General features: G+C 30.6%; 1 protein-coding gene across 6 annotated transcripts; it reads left to right on the top strand.

Annotated features, from left to right (window-relative positions):
- Positions 1–842: 842 nt before the first annotated feature.
- On the top strand, positions 843–25,134 carry LOC108103764 (neuronal acetylcholine receptor subunit alpha-7). 6 transcript variants are annotated; one of them, XM_017209385.2, is made up of 16 exons: positions 845–1,335; positions 1,583–1,778; positions 5,478–6,086; positions 6,188–6,327; positions 6,591–6,635; positions 6,802–6,911; positions 7,030–7,210; positions 7,272–7,347; positions 7,496–7,690; positions 9,627–9,713; positions 18,011–18,120; positions 21,253–21,407; positions 21,554–21,670; positions 22,189–22,342; positions 22,447–22,590; positions 22,646–25,134. In XM_017209385.2, exons 3-16 carry the CDS (start codon positions 5,933–5,935, stop codon positions 22,652–22,654), a joined length of 1,677 nt encoding a protein of 558 aa, XP_017064874.1. In that variant the 5' UTR covers positions 845–1,335; positions 1,583–1,778; positions 5,478–5,932; the 3' UTR covers positions 22,655–25,134. The 6 variants fall into 6 exon arrangements, 5 of the variants coding, with proteins under 5 accessions (XP_017064875.1, XP_017064876.1, XP_017064874.1 ...); XM_017209384.2 differs by having other exon boundaries at positions 845–1,487; XM_041819379.1 differs by having other exon boundaries at positions 845–1,778.
- The last annotated feature ends 289 nt before the right edge of the window (positions 25,135–25,423 follow it).

The raw sequence follows: 25,423 nt of genomic DNA, 5'->3' as shown, positions 1-25,423 counted from the left end.
TCATTTTCCATTTCAGGAACTGAGTATAACAGCTTTCAGGGGTTGGTATTCTAGGGGATACACGCAAGAAATATTTGTCTATATTAAGTGCTTTTTGGTAATTCATAAAAATTATAAAAGGTTACATTTCTATTTTATTTGCTTTTTACTAGTATTATATAAATTTATGATTTATTTTAAGAAAAAATTAAATAAAAATATATAAACCAAGTTAACTGGTTTTAATATTTTCTCTCTAAGTGTAAAGTACTTCTTAAAATTCACAGAAATTTCACTAGATGTTAAGCCTATTTGACCGAACTGAGGATTTTGGATAGCATGCTGCCTCTTGAATGAATCTTTTTAACTGACAGATAATTTTTTAACCATCGTTTTATACATTTTAATATTATTCAAGAAAGAAATAGAGGAGAAAATGAAACTTTTCTTCCCAAAACAAGTTAAAATTTTTTTACTTTTCTAACTTAACATTCTATTTCCCTATTTTCCATTTCCATTGGCAACCTCACGACAACAAACGCTTTTTGGACACCACGTGGTGTCCAGTCCACTGCATCCTCCTCAACATTTATCACAACAATACACACAGGCACACAGGAAAGTTCACCTTATTTGTTTACTTTTCATAACATTCCGGCAAGGCGTGCTCGCAGTACTCTGTTAGAAATTTCTGACCTAACAGAAGGAGCAAAATGTATACGACGAAGGACCATGAACGAGCCGAGCCGAATGGTGGGCAATGAGTTAACATTCTCGTTTAAGGTCACAGGACCGGCCACGATGTTGGGCCACGTGTCGCCTTCGGAGTCGTAAGGCTCAGTTGCAGTTGGAAAGTCGAGCACGTTTCGTCGTGTCTGCTCTGCCCTGCCGCTGTTGCTGTTGCTGTTGCCTCTAACTACAACTGCTACTGCTGCCGCTGCTGCTACTACTACTACTACTAGTACTGCTGCTGTCACTGCTACTGTGTGTTCAACAGTGAGAAATGCTGTTGTGGTAGTTTTTGGATATTTTTGCGGTATCGTACGCCTTTTGCTATCACAGCCATTCAGTCGAGTGCGTGGTCGTGAACGAATCGGTCGAAGAAATAGTCACACAGCTGCTGCTGCTGCTGCTCATCTCTTCTCTTGTGCCAAAGGAGAAAAAAAGGCAAAAGCAAAAGAAAAAAAACACAACTAATCAAAAGGAAATCTGCACAAACATAATAAAAGATTGAGATTCGGAAAATGTGCAAAACTAACTAAATCGAAAAATGTGTGCACAAAATCAGTGACAAAATCTTCGAGCGCGCCGTAAAATGTTTACATAAAATAATTATCAACGAACATTTTTTTAAAGGTGTAAAAACAAATATATATATAGATAAAGTTATATATATATATATATATATATATATATTAAAATATATATATAGATGCTATTTTTTTGTATAAGTTTTGTGCCTCCCAAGCGCCATGAACCCGTGGCGTGTCAAGTTCCTTGAGCAAGCGGTCAGTAATAATATAAACACTTACCGATAGATAGTGCCAAGCCCCACTACGATTGCTATCCATTGCTTTCCCCAATTCCTTTACATCAATTTTAGAAAACTAATCATTCGCCCAAGTGTTTTTGAACTGTTTTTGTTCTTTTTTTAAATTGTTGGCCAAGCTTTTGGAACATCTTGGCCAAGTTCTATGAGATAATAACAAGAGCAACAACAACAACAACAACAACTAACAAAAAAATCTGTTTCAATGGAGCTATACAATATGCAAAAATCTATGCAAATATTATGACTGGTAAGTGGTAGGGTAAGGATAGTTCCTTATCATTTGTGGTTTGTGATAAGAGGGCAAGGATTTGATAGTTTTCTTTTAAATTATCAATTAATATTTTAACTAAAAGACCATTTGTCTTGTTAAGGAATTATTTTTAAGATTTTTTAATAATTATCTTTCAAGACATCAAAGTTATTTACTTCCATAAATCAAACCTAATATGAGCTTTGATAATAGATTGATGATTTAAGGTGTTGTATATTAAATTAGTTAAAAATATTCAAATATTTTAAAAACTTAAATCTCAGATGCTAAAAATACGAATAATATAAGCTTTAGAAACTGTTACTTTGAAAGTGTGCTGCCCGAAAGCAGTTTCCTAACTACCAGCTAAGTTACTTAATCAGCGGTTAGTAAACTTAAATATTTTTTAAAGGGAAATCAAATAGAGTGTAAAGTAACTCTGTGATAAGATAACTTTTTTTTTTGGTCTCAATGCAAAGGGTATATAAACTTAGACTTGGCCAATGTTTATTTCCTTTCATTTTTACATACATTCTACCTGTTACGTACAACGGGTAGAAAAACACTAAATAGGAACAAAGCTCGAGTGTATTTCTCGACTGTTTTTCATCTGCAAAGAACAAAAACAAACGAAAAAGTAACGCGAAAACCAACTAAACTAAATAAAAGCTGAAATGGAAACTTGTTTGGGGAAAAAGTGGGGAAGTCCTTAGGAATCTACTAAGAATATGTAGACGAGCTAGCTAGGATTAAAGAATAATGTGAAGATGATTTTTGTTTAGGATTTTTGTTTAGCATTTAAGAAATTAAATTTTTCAATTTCAACTCACCAAAGGCTTTAAAATTATAGCTTACTTTTTTATAAGTAAGAATATAATTTCAATATCTGACAAAAAATATTTTAATATTATTATTTAAATGACTTAAAAACAAGGAATATAAACTAGGTTCTTGACAGGTTTCGTTACAATTTCATAAATAAACTTCTCAACTTTGTGTAAATATTAAAAACCATAAAGAAATTCTTAAACTGCTGAAAATATTATTACTCCCGCGATATTTTCTACTTAAATGTGCAAAGTGATAATGCAAAATATCAAGTCAAAGGTAAGTGTACAAAAACAGAAATGTATTTTAAGACCATTTAGAATTCCCAACTCGTTTTTAACTTCGCTAATTGATATTGCTTTGCTTTGGCTAATTACTGCATGGCTGAGTGAATAAAAGGTTCCTAAAAAAATGTCACAGTAGTAACCAATTAGAAAAGTTATAATGCAATTAGAAGTTGCAACAATCAGTGGCCAAACAAAATTACCAACAAAAGTAATAAGCTGGATGAGACGGCTACCAATAGAAATAACAATAGGAATGTTTATAAAACATAAATTAAGCAGATAACAGAATTTTCGCACAACTTCATAATTTGAATATTATAGAAAGTCATGTGAAAAGTTATGACAAAAGTTTGTTAATCATATGGCTACACATTTTCTTCGTAAAATTAAGTTGTTTCATTTAAAAACCAACTGCTACTCTCAATAAATATAGCCAATCATAAAATATAACCAATTCCATAAAAATCTAAGTAGATGTAAGCAATTTTTGAAATTAATAAAACATTGCACATGAACAAGACAAGGTCTTCTCCCGTTTTTTTTTTTAACCCACCCACAGCCACAACCAAAAAAATGTAGATATCGCGAAGGGATTTAACCGAGGGGACATGGACAGGGACAGGGACAAGACTGGGTTATATTGTGGCAATCGCTGGGGAGCAGCTGGCCAAAAGACCTAAATGATAATGGACCGCAGCTGGATTTTTACAGCCCGTAGGCAGCAATGCGAATTTTTAAGAATGTAATCAAATAAATTTACCATGTCATATTCAGCAATATAGAGCGGGTTTTATCATTTGTTTTTCTCGTTTTTCTTTTCTGCTCTTTGCTTGGCAGTCAATTCAGAATGTTTAATATTTTTGTGGTTATTTTAGACAAGAGATTTGCCAAGGATGTAAGAAGTTTTACTTTGAAAGAATGTTGGTGGATAGCTTTTGATAGGTCTAATTAACTTTGATTTTAATCTGGATTTAATAAGAAGCAATATTTGAGCGAAGAAGACAAAGTTATTCGTTTTAAATTTACTATTTTCTTTAAATTTTATTTTTAAAATACGCTAACTTCTTCCCTATTATATACACCCTTGCTGTAGTACCAAAATAATCGTTCGAATTAGATAAGAAATACAAATTAATAGATAGAATTAATACAATTACAAAGTTAGACTGTAAAGAGTAGGGTTTTTTAAGCGCAGTAATTTAAAATTTGATTTTTCCTTTGCAAGATTACCCTTAAAAATCTATTGTTTTGAAAGGGACATGCAAATGCATCTCTAGTTACATTTTAATTTGGTTATAAAATACAATTTTCTTTGATTACTTAACTTTAAAAGTATTTAGCTATGAACCACTTCGAATCTTTGGCAAGAAAGCCGCCAGTCTTTTCGCTTGGTCATATTTAATATTTTACTTTCTGATTTTACCCTGCAATATTTTTTACCTATATTAGCCTAATTATATATCAACATGCTTGATTATTAATATAGAATAACGACTGAATTGTCAGCATTTCTGGCTTATTATATTAGCATTAACTGATTTTCATAATGAAAGTCGGTTTGTATTTAGAAGAACATACTCCAAAACCACCAATAAGTTTTCTCTTTCTCAATCTTTCACCTGATTAATTTTGTCTACTTTCGTAATGGTAAAGCTATAATTTGTACTACCGTTAACTAGTTGTAGTTATTCCCTTAGTAAAACATTTTTTAATATGTTTTCTTTCAGAACAGAACGTTAAACAAAATACAATGATGGAAAGGAAAAATGATTCCTCTCACAAAGTAAGTTATTAATGTTCTAAAAATATTAACTGAGATTAAATAAAGGCAACTGTTTAGATGACAACTACAAAGTTTCAGAAATCTCATTGATCCTACATGAAAATTTGTCAGGGCAATAATTTGTGAGTTATGTATTAAAATGTTTTTAATAAATGTTGTACTTTACTATTTTTAAACGTGAAAAATATTGCATGAAATATTTACAAAATGCATTAAAAAAATGTGTGTTCAAAAATGTTCTAAACATTTGAAAAATTGGTGAAAATGTGTGTGGTTTTAGTTTAGATTTAATTTACATACGAAAAATACTAATATAAAAATGAACTTCTAAACTTTTTTAGGTTTTATAAACGTAAAAACATATTAAATAAAAGCGATGGATTCGGACACACAACTTCATCGCCTGAGAAGGATAATACATTGTTGAAATACATTGTTAAATACCAAAAATGTCTAGTATTTTTTTTAATAAATATACTATTTTTGAAATGAAAACCATTTATTTTACTTCTTGATGTGTTTTACGAATGGCTTAGAATTTGGGTCGTAGTTTTCTTGATGTTGTCTATAGTAACTTTAAGATAAATTAAACATTTTAATTTTTAAGATATATTTTCGGGAATGATAACACATTGATTTCTTTTAACCTAATATATAAAACCAAATTTTAATGAAAAGTTAAAAAAAAATGAAGTCCTACCAAAACAAGTTTTGAGTTTAAAATTTTCCAATACTCATATAATTCGAATTGTTGATATGATAATATTATAAAAAAGATTATCCTTCCATCTCTTACAGCCTGTCAAAAATGGATCGGCGTGTAAATAGATTACAATATGGTTGCCAATAAGAAAGGAAACAACAATCAAATCTATAAGGAAACATATTTAGAGTGAAAGCCAATTGTGAGGCGAAAACAATATGAGAAGTCAATCAAAATCAGAAAGCTAACGAAAAGCATTAGTGAACGAATTAGAGGAAAGTCTCAAATGGATCCAATGAGTTGGTCAATAACTGTCAATAAGCAGTAGAGAGAGAGACAGAGAAGAAATTCAATTCAAACCACATACTCGTACAAGAACATACTATAATATACTATATACCAGGACCACAATCAATCAAAATGCAAAACTATGGAAGTGAACTTAAAGGAGGCTGATTGAATAGGACTCTCGCTAAGTTTCATTTCCGCGCCATTATAACATCCCAAGAATTAAACGGAGGAACCCAAAAACGAGTTAAGTTAGTAAGATATGAAGAAGCAATCACTTAGTCGATCGGACAATCCATTCTGCTCTAGTCAGGAAACCAACATGAGCTTCCCACAGCCGCACACATTGCCGGAGGCACCAGCTAACGGTGGTAAAATGCTCGTTTATGGCCTGGGTCTTCTAATTATGATACCGGGTAAGAGTACTGTAATAAATGGGTTTTATATTAAACCATTTCTCAGTTTTTTATTATCATTATTTAATGTATTTTTACCCTTTTTTCATTTTATCATATAGCTTGTACGGCTGGTCCCCATGAAAAGAGGTTGCTGCACGCCCTTCTGGACAATTATAACAGCTTAGAACGTCCGGTGGTCAACGAATCCGATCCATTACAACTGAGCTTCGGACTAACACTCATGCAGATTATCGATGTGGTAAATAAAGACTATAATAAGTAGGTTTGACAAATCATATAGGGATTTGATACTATACTATACTATAATACTACTAGAGTTTCTACTAGAGTTTCTACTAGAGTTTCTACCTTTAGTAGATTTATAAACTTGATAACGATGAAGATGACTTCCGTATTGTCCGTAGTTTCTTGAGAATATGAGATAAATATAAGACTATCATTGAAATTCATTTTAATATCTTTGTAGATAAAGTGATACAGTTTTATTTTATCCCATTTCAGGACGAAAAGAATCAACTGTTAATAACAAATATTTGGCTCAAATTGGTAAGTTTTTACTAAATAAATAAAAGAACGCAAATAAGTTTGTAGGCTTTGGTAAATGGTAAATGGTAACTTCATTTTAACGTTAAATATACATACGTTATACGTTAAATAAATTAAATATTTTTGATAACTGTCCCTAAAATTTTTCATTAAATATCTTAATTAGGAATGGAATGACATGAATCTGAGATGGAATTCTAGCGAATTCGGGGGTGTACGCGATCTGCGGATTCCACCACATCGATTGTGGAAACCAGATGTTCTAATGTACAATAGGTAAGTAAATCCATAATTTAGTACATCATTAAAACCCTCATTATAACCTTCAGATAGTTGGTCTTATGTACTGATTGAAAATCAAGATACTTAACATCAATTTGTTGCAATTTTCTAGTGCGGATGAAGGCTTTGATGGAACGTATGCCACAAATGTGGTAGTTCGTAACAATGGAAGCTGCCTGTACGTACCGCCTGGTATATTCAAATCAACATGCAAGATCGATATTACGTGGTTTCCATTTGACGATCAAAGATGTGAAATGAAGTTTGGTTCATGGACCTACGATGGTTTTCAGGTAACTTAAAAAGTTTCCTTCTTTGTTTTGTTTTCAAAAGCTTGAAAATATGTTTCAAAAGTTGGACTTGCAATTACAAGACGAAGCCGGAGGAGATATTTCTAGCTTTATAACCAATGGCGAATGGGATTTGTTAGGTAAGCTACGACAACTTCAAGACAAAATTACTTTGCATTTGATTTAAAAACAAATTTTTGAATGAAAGACAATCTATTAATTTCATAATAAATATTTTCTTCTCTATGTCATAACTCTTGTTCAAAACTAAACAAAAAAAATAAACAGGTGTGCCCGGTAAACGAAATGAAATCTACTATAATTGCTGCCCAGAACCTTATATTGACATAACATTCGCCATTTTGATAAGACGCAAGACATTGTACTATTTTTTCAATCTGATTGTGCCGTGCGTACTGATCGCTTCGATGGCACTGCTAGGGTTTACACTGCCACCAGATTCTGGTGAAAAGCTTTCGCTTGGTAAGTGTCGTTCTCCAGTTCTTTATCTGGCCTTGAACTTCTTCTCCCTCCTGACCACCCCTATCTTCTTTCTATCTCTGTGCTTCACAAATTATTATTAACTTAAAAATACAATTACTGATTGATGAAAAGTTTAGATAAACGAAATGAACGTTTAATTAATTAATAAATAGTAGTGAAGATTATGCAAATTAAAGTGCTACCTTCTTTTACCTTCTTGTTGTTTGCTTTTGTTCTTAGACATGCTAATGCATCTGGAGTAACTATTGGATTTTAAATGTAGATCTTTTGCATGCTCTGCAACTCTATTCTAGATACCAAAATCTTTCTGCTCAAAAGATTTATTTCCCAGTGTTCCCATATCTTAGATCAGGGGTGCTCAAATTCGTCTTACGGCAAAGCTAAATCCCAGAAAGCGTGCGCATATTTAGTGACGCTTTTGTGTTGGTTTGCAGCTGTGCAGGCTGAGAGAAAGAAAAAACTGTAATACTGTATTTCATCACTCGTGATGATGGTCTAATTTAAGTTCAACTCTAAGGTCAAACAAAAGTTATAAGGAATGAATTGAATGATCCAAGAAGAAACAAGAACAAATTACATTGCAGTTGGCGGCGGAATGAGACGGAAAAATGAACATGAAAAAATGTTATTGGAATAGCGTTGCGAGCGTTGAAAGCTTACGGACGAGCAAGCAGCAGGATTTATAAAAAAAAAATCAGCACTCAAAGCATAGGCGTTGAGCACCCCTGTCTTAGATTGTTATCGCAATTGCTAATTATGGCAAAACTTTAGGCAAATTGTTGATAATGGCTCGATGTTAGATATATTTTATATATATTTTTTTCTTCTCGGTGTTCGTTTATATAATAAGATTCGTGGTAATTTGTGACACAGAAGTAAGGAAACGTTTCTGAAACTGTTATACTCTTAAATATATTACATGGGTCTAACCATTTTTACATTGTCCAAGCATTTGACAAGTGCATGAAGTTTGTGAAGGTCTACAAAAATATCCAAAGAATAAAGGTATAACTTAAGATATATTTCGAAAATTTGAGATTTTTATAAGAACATGTCTAGTCTTTAAACTTAATTTCCTGATCTTAATATTTCATTTTCTTTGTTTAGTAAACACATTTTGTAATTTGCATAGTATTTATCTGATTTTTATTTTCTTATTTATGTAATTTATAAGGTAATTGGTTGGTTAATTTATCAGGAAAAGTTATTCATAAGAAGGTGTACAAACATTCAATAGGTTCTACAGTCACTTTTAGATCGGAATCTCCGATAAAAGTCCCATCCTAAAATATCGCAAAATAATACTTGGTATATTTACCTAACAGGAGATTCAATATATTCAATGCTGTTATATCCTGAACTTTTCATACTAATAGTTAAATAGATCAACCCAACAGCTTCGAAACGTTTCCATATTTTTGTAAACCAAAATATACATAATTATTATATAAACGTTAACTGAGTATCAAACAAAAAGACCTATTTGCGGACTTAAAAGCTTGTAAAATTGATGTATCGCCAAGGGGGTGAGGTTCAGTGCAGAAAATACGGTAGTAGTTTTTTATTGAAGGCAAATGAGAGAAAATGTGACGAGGACACAAACCTGGCTAAAACACATTGGACATGTGCAAATAATGGCAGCAGTCGCAAATGCAGCAACCTTTAAAGGAGAGTGGAATCGGCAGGATAACTACTGGTTCTTACAATAAATATTTTGTTTAACCGTAATATCTCGTAATAGTGCACGTATTTAATGTGTAAATAACACAAAGGGCATAAAACCCTATGACTAACGAAATAAACTTTAATCTTATTCCATGCCGCTACTACTGTGTTCATCCTCTGCTAACTTCGATGTCTTCTATAAAACAACGAAATGATATAATATATATCCTTGTGGTGTACTAACTTTCAGGAGTTACAATTTTATTATCGCTTACAGTCTTCCTTAATATGGTGGCCGAAACAATGCCAGCAACCTCAGATGCAGTGCCATTACTTGGTAAGTACATTCGTGGCCAGTACATTCCAGCCATTCTTCCCATATATAATCTATATTCTATTATACGTCTGACTACTAAGTTTCTAACAAAAAACTAACGCACTCTCAACTCATTCAGCAATCATTCAAGATTCTTCTTTCCGCACAGCTTTGGCGTCTCAACAACGTTCAAATATATATAAAAAAAAAATGAAAAACAAAAAAACAAACAAAAAAGAAACATCACTAATTCTATCTTTTTTGCCTTTCTTATCAAGAAATTATATATTATATATCTATATATCTTTGTGAATTGGGGCACACATAAAGGGCTAAAATTTAGCTTCCCAAAATAAAGAAAACCCATAATCATTGTTAACCCTTTAATAAGAAAAAAAAAAAAAAAAAGAAAACCCCTAACCAAGCACAAGCATAAGTACATACACCCATACAAGTAGAAAATTGAAGGCGAAAGTACGGGCATGCTTAACATATTTGATTTACATTTCAGTCGCATGTTGATTTTTGGCATGCTTTTTGGCACTCTTTTCTAATACATTTTCATTGACAATATTATGTTTCTTTACAAACCAAATAGGTACAAAAATATATATATATCAATAGTCTTTATGTTTCATTTAGCCACGAAGAATCTCAGTTTATATAATATTCACAAAGCTTAGACATACCCGGTACTCAATTGGTGTGTTACCTATTGTCATTGTTCATTTAAGAATATCAAATATATATCTTCATGAATTCTTAAAGATACTCCATATATGTAGTGGCGGCTGATTGACCTTAGGGGTCTTAGTTGATGGTTACATTGTTCTTCGACTGCTAAAAGTGTGTTTTCTTAATCCTAATTAACATTGCTTTGATTTTGTGATTGAGTTTAACTTAAACGTCTAGTTTCATTTTTATTACATTATTTACTCAATACATTATTTACTCTTAATCGATTCACTTTTTTAAACCTACCCTACTTACTTCATAATTAAGATTATGTTGTACTTTTTAACTTAAAATATCCCTATTTAAAATTTACTTTACTTTATTTACATTATTTACTTACTTATTTATTTATTAATTTACTAAACACAAAATTACATATCTAAATAGGGAGACTACTTAATCGTTTTACTTATTTTTAATTCTTCTTACTTTATAATTAATATTACTTTGTGCCCATAATTATGTTTGTCTTAAAATATCACTCAAGGTTCACAGTTCCATACAGGAATCCTTTACCCTTTTCATATTTACTTAATCTTCTCCTTACTTCATAATAAAGTTTATTTTTTAATTTGAATTACTTAAAAACTTATTTTATCTCTATTTAAAGGTATCATTATATTTCATTTACATTATTTGTTTAATAATTCACTAGATAAGCAATAACAAATCTAATTAGGGAAACTTCTTAACTGTTTTACTTATTTGAAAATCTACTTACTTCATAATTAAAATTATTTTATACTCTTAATTAGGATTTAACTTAAAATATTGACTTTACATTATTTACTTATTAATTTATCAATTTACTAAACAACAAATCATAAATTTAAATAAGGAGACTTCTTAATCATTAACCTATTTTACATTCATCGTACTCTATAATAAAGATTATTTCCATCCTATAATAAGGTTTTAACTTAAAATATAGTCGTAGCTATTTAAAGGTTTAGTTTCATTGACATTACATTATTTACATTATTTAGTTACTTATTTGCTAAACACACAAGGTTCACAGCTCCAAACAGGAATCCTTAAGCAGCGTTTTCCTTATTCAATGTTCTCCTTACTCCAACTTAAGTCACGACGAAATCATTTATTCACAAGAAGCTGATTCAATGCCAAGAACGCGTCTGTTGTTGCTTTCCACTTTTTCGTTTATACTCATTTAAATAAAAAGAGTTTCCATGTTTGTAGAGTAATACAGTAATACCCTGTGGGTTAGACATGTATAAATATTAAAGCACAAGTAAAAGGTAAACTTATTGTGAGGACAAACCAAAACATACAGCTAAACACACACACAATGTAGAGTTGGGATAATAATTTCTAAGCTCGTAAGCATTGAAAGGAGCTTAGAACTAATCTAATTCTTAAACTATTTTCATTTCATTTGCATGGCACCTCCTAACATGTGTAACATTCGACATTTTACTTAATATATATGTCTTAATCCTGCACATTTTCTTAACAATGTTAAATATTTCCATTGTATTATATATACTAAGTAACGTCCAAAACGATTTAAGTAAAAAACTAAGAACAATTTACACAGTTTTATGAATTCAAATATTAGTTTTTTTCTACAAAATTTGAATACTTGTATGCGCAGCGGAAGTAGAAACATTTTGTTATAAAAGTCTAATAATGGTAGGAAGTTTCTTAAATTTAACATTTTTTTTTTATAATATTCATTTTTGTATTTACTTAATTTTCTAATAATAAAAACATTTATCATTTTCATTTGTGTATAATAACATTTAACTTTACTTATATTTAATTTCAATTTTCTTATTTTAATATTCATTATTTAATTTTGAAAAGTTTTCATTTTGGTTTTCGCCAGTGAGATATATCCCAAGGACCACTACCACATAATGTATGCGAAAAAACGTTCTTGTTGGCATGAAGGAACACAAATGCCCGCCTGACTTTTCCATACGTCAAGCATCGGTCTGAGGTTAATTTGGTTTCTACAGAATGAAATCAATTTAACCCTTACTTAACCCAGCGCCACGCAATTACACCCTCAAATATACATAATCACTCTCACACACACACGTATCAATATCTATATAGTAAACACGAATATATATGAGTACACTGTTATAAATTGAGATTTATATATACATATTTTTGTTCAATCCATCTAAGCCACAGCAAAAAAAAAAAAATGCAAAAAAAAATATGAGCGGTTATTAACGGCATAAGAATAAGGGGTTTAGTGTGGAAATCACAGCGATTAAAGGTGGCAGAATTTCCACATACATTCTCTTTCCTAAAACTTTTTCTAATTTTTGGTTTTCTTCTTTTTTACTTAGCCTAAATTTTCAGCAAGTTTTCTTTAAGGAATAAATATTTTTTGGTGCCTAAAATTATTTTTTTTTATGACAAATAAAATTTGTTTGACTTTGAAAACTTGAATAATCTTAAATAATAATTTTTAATGGCTTTAAAGGGAAATATATAAACCAAAGAATACTGCTGTTAGCTAGTTTACATCTTACAAACTCGTTGAATATATTCAATTTTCTGAAGTATAAAAAATGTACTTTACAGTTTCAGGAGTACAAATTTATATACATATAATATTTAAAGCAAAAATTATACAAAAAGTTTTTTATTGCTTAAGGTTTTAACTTTTTCAAGATGTGCAAATATGACACAAAAGCTCCTCTTATAACAAATGCTTTTGTCCCAAAAAGGACAGACTTAATTATTTTGATTTTTGCTGATTACATAGAAGGAAAGAAAGCTTACCAAAACCTATCTTTTCCATCTTCCCATGATTTATATTATCAATAAGGTTTACACTTTGTTTTTAGACATCGGTTGGTGAGGAGAAAAAGGTTCTTTTCTTCCAATTACTTTGCTTGAACTTTCGTTTTCTCTTTCATATACTTTTCTAAAATTCCAAAACAAAAAGCTTTAGTCGAATCCAAACTTTGATTTGTTGTCAATAGTGCATGAATATATATACATATATATTTTGATTAATAACAATACCCAAACAGAAAAACTTGGTAAGTCTGGAAAGTATAATCCACACTAATCGTATGGGTTATTAGATATATATGTATGTATATTAGAGGACATAAGCTCATAACTTTACCATAACATTGATGATTATTGATTTACTGATTATTGTTTTTAATACTTTTCATTTATACTTAATATAATTTTAGTTTTACTCTTTAAACAAATATGTCCTGGAGTAGTATAAAAATACAGGTTCTGGCACAATTTGTATGACTTTATTAATAGGAGTCATGGCCCAATCTAAGTACGACAGGTGATTATTTGATTAATATTAGAATAATAATAATTTTATGTGGGTGTGGTGTTATACCCCATTTTGCTCGTTATGTAGCTGAATCATTCAACCACTCTTAAGTGCTTCATGTGCTCAATAAATCTTGTTCTTAACATTACATTGCATTTCAATACCTAAGCGCTGACAATACTGGAGTTTTCAGCTTGTCGTACACACATTCAGAGAATTTCATTTTCTCAAGCCACTTCACAAAAAGGAGAAGAAAAAGAAGATAATCCCAAGGTATTTTTGTTGAGATATCTGTTTTGTTGTTGGTTTGCTGTGTTTTCCGTTAAAACCTATATAGCTGTTTCGCCGACTAACTCTCGACGGTTTTTAACAATGGCAAGAGAGAGCATGCTTATATATGAGACTTTAAGATTTTAATTCAACATCCAGCATCTTAACATTTCTGACGATCTCATCATGTCGTACTTATTAAGATGTTGCCCTTCCCTATTCTCCGTGAACATATTTTCAACATATTCCAAACTGTAGTATCTGTGTGTGTATACAAAATGTAAAATGTATGTTATGTGTTGAGCTGTATGTTAAATGTGTTAAATATGTCGAAAGGCAACACAATCTATGTAAACAATCGATTAATTATCGATATATTTTAAAAAATACATTATTTTTACATGACTGATCAACTTTTGTAGACATTTTCTGGTCAAAAAACACAGATTTGTAATAAGCAAACAAAATATATAATGTTTAGGAAAGAGTTTTAGTTTTTAATTTTTTTTACTATACTTTACCCATTTATAGAGCCTACCTCTATATAACAGATTTCTCATCTTATTAAAGTACATATATATATATTATTTGATCAGTAATCCAGATAATCTGGATAGGCTCGTATGACTTAAAGAGTCTCGTTCATTACAATAAGGTCACATGATATAGTATAGACAGAAGGACATTGAGAAGCGGGTATCTTATAGGCGGCACTATCGACTATACCCATTTATTATTTATTTATGATAATTACATATGTAGTATCTTTTTTCATTAAGTATTTATGTTGCCTACTCAATTTTATTTACAATCTTAATTATGTACTTAATTTACAAAGTAGTGTGGTAAAGCAAGAACGAAAATTCTCACAAAAGTATTATCTACACCATATAGGCCATAGAAGAATTTCCCTAACACTTGTAAATAAAACACCAAATATCATATATAATATATAATTCTCCCAGATAAATAACAGAAATTAACAAAGTTAAAGTAATTATTTTATTATTGCTTTACCTATGAACTGGTATTGGAATTCTGCCAACCTTTTTGCGTAACATCTCTATTAATCTCAAAAATTATATACATTAGGGAATTATATTAATGAATACGGGCATATAAACTTATAAGTATATTTGTTTCCCTGTAGAGCTGGGAAAACATCGATTTTTTTTATAGTTTCCTATCGAACTTTCTTTAAATTTCTGGTGCCAAGTTGAATATGTCCAAAAATGATTATAAATTATTAGAACGACTTTAATAAATGAAGGGATAACATATAATTTTTGTCTTACTACAATGAGTAGCGGGTATTTTACAGTCAGAGAGCTCGACTATAGCATTCTTTCTCGTTAATATTGAAAATTAGTTAACAAAACTAAGAACTTTCGTCTTACTAATAGATAGTTTTCCTTTGGTAAGAGTGTAAACTGTCGATAAGTTACTGATATTTCTTGATGATGATGACATGATAGGTCAATCTTAATCTCTTCGCTCTTTTTAGCCCAAATAATAATCAAGTACTTTTATATTTAAAAAAAAAATTGCTAACTTGCTTATTTGCTGCTTTCTTAAAAAGTAATTAGTTACATAAAAAACAATCGATGGTTCTAAAAAACAAAAAAACTTGGGAAAAAAACAACAAATTACTATGAAAAAAAAACACCATCGATGGTTTTCCAGCTCTGCTTCTTTTATTTATTTATTTTTAAAATAAAATGGATTATCAGAACTAAAAAACATATTCAAATTTACAACAAAAATTTGTACCTTTTGTTCACAATTGAGCACCATTATTCTTTTGTTTCCAAAAATTACAAATTCGGCAACAAAAATATTTGAAAACTATGCCAAAAAGAAGTATTTTTTTGTTGTTGTATCTTAGCAAATTTTTGCATATTTTAGAAGAAAAATATATTTTTAGTTTTTAAGTATACTTGAAAGAATATTTGCAATTCATACGCTTAGCGGAACGTGTGTGCCCCAAGAAACATATTTAGACAAAATTGTACGCCCTTTGAGAGCGTTAAATTCTCATGTTCGTTAAACCACTAACTAAGAACTAACATAATGATAAATCAGGCCGCTTCAAAATACAAAATATGGCAATTTATTTTCTGATTAACATATACATATATATGGCGAGTAAAAAACTGTAGACTGCAAAAACTAAAAACAAAATAAGAAAAGTAGAAAAACCTACAGCATAATTTTCTAGCAAACCATTCACATTAATTTTTTTTTTGTTTTTTCCATCAAAGCGCATTATAATAAAAAAAAAACCAAATCCAAACATTATAATATTAATCCAAACGCTTAAATTAAGCCAATAAAAATGTAATTAATATATCATTCTAATAAACCTCATATAAGCCGCCATCCAAAATCTAAATTCCCACCATTAATTTACAAAACAAAAAACATACCAAAAAATTTACCAACATGGTAACGACAAAGTTAAAAAAAGAAAATATATATATTCATAAGTCTAAAAACTCTCCCTCAACGATTAAGAAAATTACCAATTAGATCTCGATTTTTAAAATAAAATGATGATTGCGGATAATTGGTTGTACACGTGAAATGACGAAAGCAAAAAAGAAGAAGTCAAAAAAGTGAAATGGTTGACATCACTCTCTAACCCTGAGATTGAAAGCTATAGCTTAGAACTATATAGATATATAGATACTACAAATACTTGGAACTCAATTTTGGGTTTGTCAGCCACTGATGAGTTTTCGGTTGGTTATGCCATGAGACGGGCGTTCTATCTCTCTTTTTTTTTTTTTTTTTTTTTTGGTTAATTTGAATCTTGAGCAATCTCTTTGGAATGTAGCCGCCACCTTGTTTAATATTCCGCCTACATGCCTAAGTTTTAATTCAAAGGGAAATGTCAGCCCACCCACAGCCAAGGGTTTTTCTTCTATTTTTTTTTCTTTCTCCATCCCGAGAGTATCGTTTACGAATTCGCATTTCCTTGACTTTACTTTGCCAGAGCAAACACAAAAGTTACTCCCCCCGTGGTCTCAATGTAATCGATGTGTACAAAAATGAGCTTTAAGGGGTCGTCGTTAAGAATATATATATATATATATTTCTATATTTATATATATATAGACCTTGATAAAGTTGTTTTGTATTCACCTACGCTACATATTCCTTTCACATTTTATTTTTCCCGCGACACTCAGAGATTTTTAGAGTGGGTAATACTACACACACACACACACACGCACCCAGCAGGTGGCTAGGACTTTACTAAATATTTCAGTGTTTTCCTTTTTCACTTCAAATGAAAATGTGCGTTTTGCTTTTTGTTGAAAATATATACATATAAAAAATAAATATATTTAGCCTTGATTCAGTTTCTGTTTGGTAACAAAAATGTGGAGACTCCTTTCCTTTTTATAAAATATATTTCAATGTTTCTCAATTTTAAAGCGATTTGTTAAGCCATGACTAAGAAATCATGGTATAGTTTTGCATTACGTTATTTACATTAATAAAATCACATTTTGCTGATTAAGAAATAATATTTTGATGCCCTAAGGGTTCTTATTGTCTACTAGTAATTGTAAAATTCAAGTTTTTTACTTCTAAATATTCAAAATATTTTTTTTACAAAAAAACTTAAATAACTTTAAAGATTTTTCAAGTGCCCTAAATGAAGTAAACTTTAAAAAAGTCAAGTCAAAAAATCAACACAACCATCTGTTAATATCTTACACACATTTTTTACCCAAAAAAGAGATTGAGAATTTTAGATGCTTAATATACGCCCATTTTATCAAGACTTTTGGTTATAGCTTTTTGCCAATCACAGAAATGGATACAGCTAGATGAAGAAGAGAAAGAAAACGAACAATAAAAAAGCACTTTAGCCTACACAAAAACACATCTACACTTTAAAAATTTGTCAAAATGCGTGATCGATTAGGTTTTAGGTTAAGAAACAAAAACAAAAAACAACAATGTTAACAACAAAATCGAATACTTTTTACAAGTTTGTGTAATTTTTGTGTCCTTCTAGGAACTTATTTCAATTGCATTATGTTTATGGTGGCCTCATCAGTTGTGTCAACCATACTTATCCTCAATTATCATCATAGAAATCCAGATACGCATGAAATGAGTGAATGGGTAATATTTTTATATTCAAATTAAACTTTACTACTTTCATTGTATAAAAAAAACAAAAAAAAAAAATTTTTTTTTAAAAAGAAAGAAAACAAAAAAAACGAAATATAATTTTCTTTCCACATTATATTGATCACGACATACTCTGAGATTATATGTTTGAAATTTTTTGCATTATTCCACTGCTGAACATTTGTATATTTATTGTTTGTTAACAAATGTGTTTTGGCTTACCAAAATAAACGAATCATTTTAAACCAATTTAATTGTAAATATCTAGGATACCAAATAATAAAAACATAAATTTGCATTAACCCATATTTTTCGCTCATACTAAAAGAAAACACCCGAAACAAAACCTCAAACTAAATAATAATAAACTCAATTCACACACCAACACCAAATCCAATATTCACCTCAAATATATCCAGATATGACTTGCAAGTTATATACTCAAGCCAAAGCATGAGAGACCAGAATCGATTTTCCCCATCTTTGTATACATATTTCTTCTACAAAATCCTACTCAACTGCCTCTTTAATTGTAAGAAAAGATAATCCTTTCCATAAATGTGTTCACAAACACATTTATAAACAAAAATACAGACACTAATTTATTTACTTAAGAGTTTTAAACTAATCTGCATAAAAATTCACATCATTAAAACAAAAAAAAAATCAGCTTATGACTACGTTTATAACCTGTCTAAAAAAGTGCACATACAATTTTAGTCGATTATGGTTCGATATCCACAGAATTGCATTCTTATTAATAACAAACAAAAATATAATTTGCAAATAATAAATATTTAAAATAAAAGACAGATCTTTCCTCCAGCTAAACTGGACTGTTTCGATTTTGAAAAACAGCCAGTCCCTATTAGCGTAGTATAAATCCATGAAAGTTTTCCAAAACGTTTACTTACCTTTTAATCCGGGTTCCTCATAGTTGTCTTACGGCAGTTACTTACGCAAATCCAAGAAAGCGTGCACATATTTAGTTACGCTTTTGTGTTGGTTTTTAGCTGTGCACTGAGAGAAAGAAAATCCCTTTTTTTGCTAACCAGTTCATCACTCATTTTACTGATCCGCCAATGATCCAATGTGAAATAAACTCCAAAGTGCAAACAGAAGTTATAAGGAGTTAAATGCAGTGCAAGTGTACGAGGATTATCTGGAAGAAACAAGAACAAATTATATTTTAGTTGGTGAGACGGAAAGAGGAAAACAAAAAATTTGGTGGGTTGAAAAGCATCTACAAAAACGAATGGGAGTCATAGCTTAGGCCCCTGCTTTTAATAATTATCTATATTATATATAGACAAATAATTTACATTAATTTGAGTAGATTTCAACACAAAAAAGTTTTTACAAAGTTGTATAATTTAGTTATCTGTTTAAAGATCAGACTTCCTAGTCTGTTGATTTAGAAAACGACTTGGCAATCTTAACGTTTCCTCAATAACTTCGCTTCGTTTTTCAAGACTTTCAAGATTTAATGCTATCCCACATCTGAAACACCATTTACATGAAGATTTTGTTAATAATCATAGAAAACTGATTAATCAAAGGAAGTAGTATTCGGCGGGAAGTTGATATTAAAATAAAATACAGGTATGCTTGTACCTTGTTAGACTTTAAGTACTGACATAGCAACACTTCAGGATGTTTTTCCAATTTCTAACGATTTTTTTTAATCAAAAATATTTTTGGAAGCAGCAGAAACCATCTATTAATTTGTTGAGTGATATTTTTACCTGTTATTTAGTTTTTATTTTATATTTGAAATGTAATTTTTTAGTACAGTAATACACAATCTCTCCTTCACTTCTTTTTCATAATAATAATGCAGGTGGCAAGGTCTTTCTTTTTATTTGCAAACAAAAGAAAACCCAACTCTGCCTAATGGAATACAAGTAATAATTGGACAGTTTTCGATAAACATTAAAACCATTTAGTTTAAAACTCTTAAGCATTAAATCCTCCTCAAAACAAACTAACCAACCATGAAAGACCATTTAACCTTCATATATGGGCTTCTCATTTTAAGGCCCAAAAATATATATACAATAACTTTTCTACTAATTAAAAGTTATCGTAATGTAGAGATCATGAAATAAGAATGAAAGTAGAGTTCTGAAGCCATTACTTAATCATTATTAGTAAACTAAGACTACAAATTGATAGTACTATAAAAAGAGAATCTAATGTTCATTCATATTCCTTGATTCCATGATTTTTGTTTCGATTTTGTTTTGTATTTTTTTTTTCTTAATACGCATACTAACTAACATACTTAAGAAATCGTCTACCAACAACAGCATCAATAATCACACAAAAATGTTTATTTTTCAACAAAAACTCTGGCCAACAACTACAACTACGCAAACCGGCAACTCAACTACTTTCAACGCAAATAACTCAACTCAATTGCCTCTTCAATTGTTTCTCTCTCTCTATATATAAATATATATATCTTCCTCTTTCTACATGTGTATCTCTCTATCTATCTCTCTGTTACTATTTAACTAATAATTAACAACAAAAAAAAAAAAACAACAAAAAAAAATTAATAATATTGAAATATATATCAACATGGCGACCACCAACAACGACGACAATTGCACGATTGTCCAAAAACAACTACAAAACAACCAAAAATATATATATAAAAAAAAACTTTCCCAATCGTACACACTCATAATCGCCTTTCCCCCAACAAAAAATTTAACATAAAATGTTTTTTAAAAAATGATCAATTAAATACTTGTACGACGAACTGTTAAATAATCTTGAAACTAAAAAAAAAACCAACAACTTTCATTCCGTTCATCATCATCGTTTTCATGCAAATTTAACAAAATTTTTCAAATTTAAATTCTGTTCACCTAACGTGTCATTACAAAACACACAAAACGAAAAACGCACCTGAGATAACAACGATAAAAACAAAAAAAAATTAAAACACTAATCATCAAATTAATAAAAAATAAAAAACGAAAAAAAAATGAAAAAAAAACCATAAACCTAAACGGCCTTCATATTAAAAAAAAAATACTAAAAATTCGTATTGCTATTATTTTTAAACGCATTACCCAACTACACTCCGTCTCTCTGTCGAACTCGCACACACAGATAAGAGTAATATTCCTTTATTGGTTACCTTGCATATTGCGCATGCAAAGACCCGGACAGGTTGGCTACGAATGTCCGCCGCCGCCCTCTTCGTCGAGTTCATCTAATTCTGGCGAGAAAAAGCAACAGATTCAAAACGTTGAGCTCAAGGAGAGGTAAACACACAGCCAGTCTACTTTATTAAGTATTTACAACTCCCAACTCCCTACCACCATTTTGCCCAGTTAACTTTAATGACTCTAAAAAAAAAAAAAAAAAAAAAAAATTTTACAATACCAATTCAAACAAAAAACAAATACAGATCGTCCAAGTCTCTGCTGGCCAATGTTCTCGATATAGACGATGATTTTCGATGTAATCATCGCTGTGCCAGTGCCACTTTGCCTCACCAGCCGACCTATTACAGGACGATGTACAGGTAAGTATCTCAAGTAGCATTATCACAAACTTAAACTGCACTTAGACGATGAATCAGCAGCACATGTGCACGGCACAACATAGCACACAGCCTGTGAAAAATTCAATTACATTTTACACAGAGACACCCACAATCAACGAAAGTTAAGCTAAGTGAGAAGTTTTTGTTAAGTGCTATAACGTGTTAGGGTAGTAAAACAGTCTCACATTTATGAAAGCTGATGCATCGTTTAATCGCAACTTCTAAGCTCTTTAATCTTGCTAATATCTCATTTAAAGTATTAAATTTTAACAATTTAATGCTCATAGGTAGTTACTGTTTTTGTGTTTAAGGAGAAGTTATAAAATATCTAGGGCTTTGAATTACTAAGATGTTTATTAGGTTGTCCTTCTATACATATTTCGAGCTATAACCTTAGACCATAGCTAACCATCCCATTGAAAAGTATCCTTAAAGTGACCCCTCAGCAGATAGTCAAAATTTGCCATTTTGTAATCGCTATGAAAACACCTTCACAGGCAAGGGGATGACGGCAGCGTGGGACCCGTGGGACCAGCTGGTCCTGTTGTCGATGGGCGATTGCACGAAGCCATTTCCCACACCTGTCTGACCTCCTCAGCAGAATACGAACTGGCGCTGATACTTAAAGAACTGCGTTGGATAACAGAACAGGTAACGGGATGTTGTATTACATAATGCAATATCTGTCATGACTATTGATATTGTTTGAAAAATTTGAGAAGATGTATTGACATAAATCTATTTACCACTCTTAGCTAAAAAAAGAGGACGAGACAAGCGACATAACACGAGATTGGAAGTTTGCTGCCATGGTCGTCGATCGTTTGTGCCTTATTATTTTCACTTTATTTACTATTATCGCAACACTTGCTGTCTTATTTTCAGCACCACATTTCATTGTAAGTTTGTGTTAAAAGAGTATGAAAACTTAACTACATCATATTTTATTTGCAGTTCCCGTAAGCGAGAAAATGCAATGCAGTGGGAAACAAAAAACAAGAAGAGCAGAATGTGACAGGCTACAGAAGTTTTTTGTGGTTTATTGTGAAGTATATATTGAAGCCAATCAAAATATTAGGAACAAAGCAAAATGAATTCAACAACAACAACAACAAACCGAGAACCTAAGCTTTTCAAACTGAAATACTTTGACAGTCAAAGAGTTTTGCTATTTAACATTTTTTATATTTTTAAAGATGTGTCTGATGGTTATAAAATATTATAATTAATTGAGATAGTAACGTATGTACGTATGTGAATGCATTTTGTATAAAAAAAAAAACAGAAAACAAAAAACCAAAACAAAAACCAAAAAAAACAAAACTAAAGTAATGTCGGGATAATAACAATAACTATATCTGGGCATCAAAATGATGTACGTTGCCGTGTACATTGATTTTTGCCCATTAGATACAACACCAAAAAAAAAAAGCAGAGGTTTCTATATCTAAATCGCGTATCCCTTGTAGATGCAATACACCTTCCAACCACCAACTCCAACTTCCATTAAACCGACTCGAAGGATATACATATGTATACAGCTTCATACTATTGTTAAACATATTAAATTTAGTACTTAAATAGTCTGTATGTAATGTTTCAATTATTGCCTCAACCCATTTTGGTTGTATAATTTCAAGTTTTCATTTTCGGTTTATTTTTCAGAAATTTCAATCCCAAAAGCTATAGAAGCGTTTTTAAACAAACGCAGAACTGTATACAAATGTGTTGCTATGATATAAAAAGGATTAGCAATATGCTAAACCAAGACAGAACAAATGCAAATTGAACGACAACAAAAGTGAATTGTGAAAATTGTTCCCGGTAAGAAAGTAAACTTCAATACAAACAAAATGAAAATGTCATTTCAATGAAAAATGATCGCACAATAAATTCATAAATACTAACAAAGCCGTCAAAATTGAATGCAAAAACAAAATAAACACACTAACTCACACACAGTTACAACACACACACACACACACACAGTTGTGAGAAAAGAATACTATTAAAAAAAAACAAAGAATACTTGCTAAATTTATCGAATTGCACTCTGCAAATAACCAAGAAACTAAAACACAAACAAAACACTGATTGCATTTTAAGAAGATATATGCATATGCAGTGCCAAACACGATTAGGCACAGTACACAGAGGAGGGGAAGAAAAATATTTGCTAGCCATTAGTAAGAAAAAAACATAACAAATAATATATATAGATGCCAAATAGCTAACACACCGATTTCATCAAGTCTTTCCTGCTGGTTACACTCAGCAGCTAAAAAAAAAACGGTGCTTCAATATAAAAATACGGGTGCTTCGATATATAGTAGGCGCCAAATATTAATTTTAACTTTGTAAAGTTAATTGGCAATACAAATGGAAATCAAAAAGGGTTTGTTGTCTAGAATGTTATAAAGCATTGAGAGTAAAGATATTTAAATCCTAAATAACAATGGTAGTGTAGTTAATTTGAAGTTCAAGCTGAAAAAAATGAAATGAAACTTCAATTTCAATTTTGAATCTTCGAAATTCGCTTTTGCAATATGGAAAATAATAAATAATATTGGCAACTGTTCGCATATATGGCTATGCACATATTTGTAGCACTTTTATGCCCGTTTCAGAGCCAGTGTTTTTCCTTCAGTGATAAATTGCGGATTCATTTTAACACTTTAACACTTTGACACTTTTGACCCTAAAGCAATAATAGGACAACTTTTCGCTAGCAAAGATTGGTTTTTCTATCTGAGTACTGGACTTAAAGGCAAAAACGAGCATAACTTATCTTAAACAAAACCAAAACAAAAAGCTAACATAATTTGAAAAAAGAAAAACCACACACATAAGCTAAAAAATTGTATGATAATGTTAAACACAAGTATAAAGTTAACTATTTTTAAATGAAAAACAAAAAAAAAAACAAACAGAACAGAAGAGTGTCAACAGCAACGAAAGTCGAATATAAAGAGCGTTAAAGAAAAGATATTTGAAAAGAGTATAGTTTTCAGAGAGAATGGATCGCAGATATTCATAAAAATACGAATGACAAAAAAATATATCACTACAGTCAAGCTTCCATAACTCAACCTTCCCTAGCTCGAATAATACTCACTAAGTCGAACTAAAATTATTGGCAAGAACATTTTTATTCTATAACCACAGATCGAACTTTTTTTTTTGATGACAGATGATGGTGGTTCGTGTTATAGAAGTTCGACTGTATTCTTTAAATTCCCAAAATATATAAAAAAAAAAATAAAAAACAAGTGCAAGTTAGAATACAAGTTAGACTTAACACATTTTTAAACTAAAATTAAAACAGCAAAAAGTTAACAGAAAATTCACGAGAACAGTAAAAAAAAAAAGAAAACTAGATTAAACAAAAAAGTATGTAAGACCGAAACTGGAAACAATAAAATGTTTACATTTTAGCTAGTGCACATTGGAGCGATTTGAAATATTCTTATTGGAAACCTGGAATAGGCAGTATACTTCGAGGTAAAAAACATGGCAATTTTGATTAACAAATTCTGGCTGGCACAGTAATTATTAAAGTAAATGCTTGATTCAGCATTTTTTGTGATGTTTTTCACATTGACATCATGGTTTTTATAAACTTTTTAAACGATTTTTACCATAGATTGCTTGAAATGAAAAATAATTGGTTTATGCCATGGCTGCTTAGCAATTGCAATATTACCAGACCTTTTGGCGGTTCGTGTCTTTGCT

This window comes from Drosophila eugracilis, unplaced genomic scaffold (assembly GCF_018153835.1).
Source record: "Drosophila eugracilis isolate 14026-0451.02 unplaced genomic scaffold, ASM1815383v1 contig_1414, whole genome shotgun sequence".
Taxonomy (NCBI): domain Eukaryota; kingdom Metazoa; phylum Arthropoda; class Insecta; order Diptera; family Drosophilidae; genus Drosophila; species Drosophila eugracilis.
The sequence above is the reverse complement of the archived record's forward strand: the minus strand, read 5'-3'. Positions and strand labels throughout refer to the sequence as shown.

Excerpts from the sequence above, each read along its gene's own strand:
- LOC108103764 (XM_017209385.2), top strand. The coding sequence starts at position 5,933 with ATGAAGAAGCAATCACTTAGTCGATCGGACAATCCATTCTGCTCTAGT. Across the intron at positions 7,211-7,271 it reads GGACCTACGATGGTTTTCAG|TTGGACTTGCAATTACAAGA; the intron begins GTAACTTAAAAA and ends ATGTTTCAAAAG. Across the intron at positions 18,121-21,252 it reads CGCATGAAATGAGTGAATGG|ATAAGAGTAATATTCCTTTA; the intron begins GTAATATTTTTA and ends TCGCACACACAG.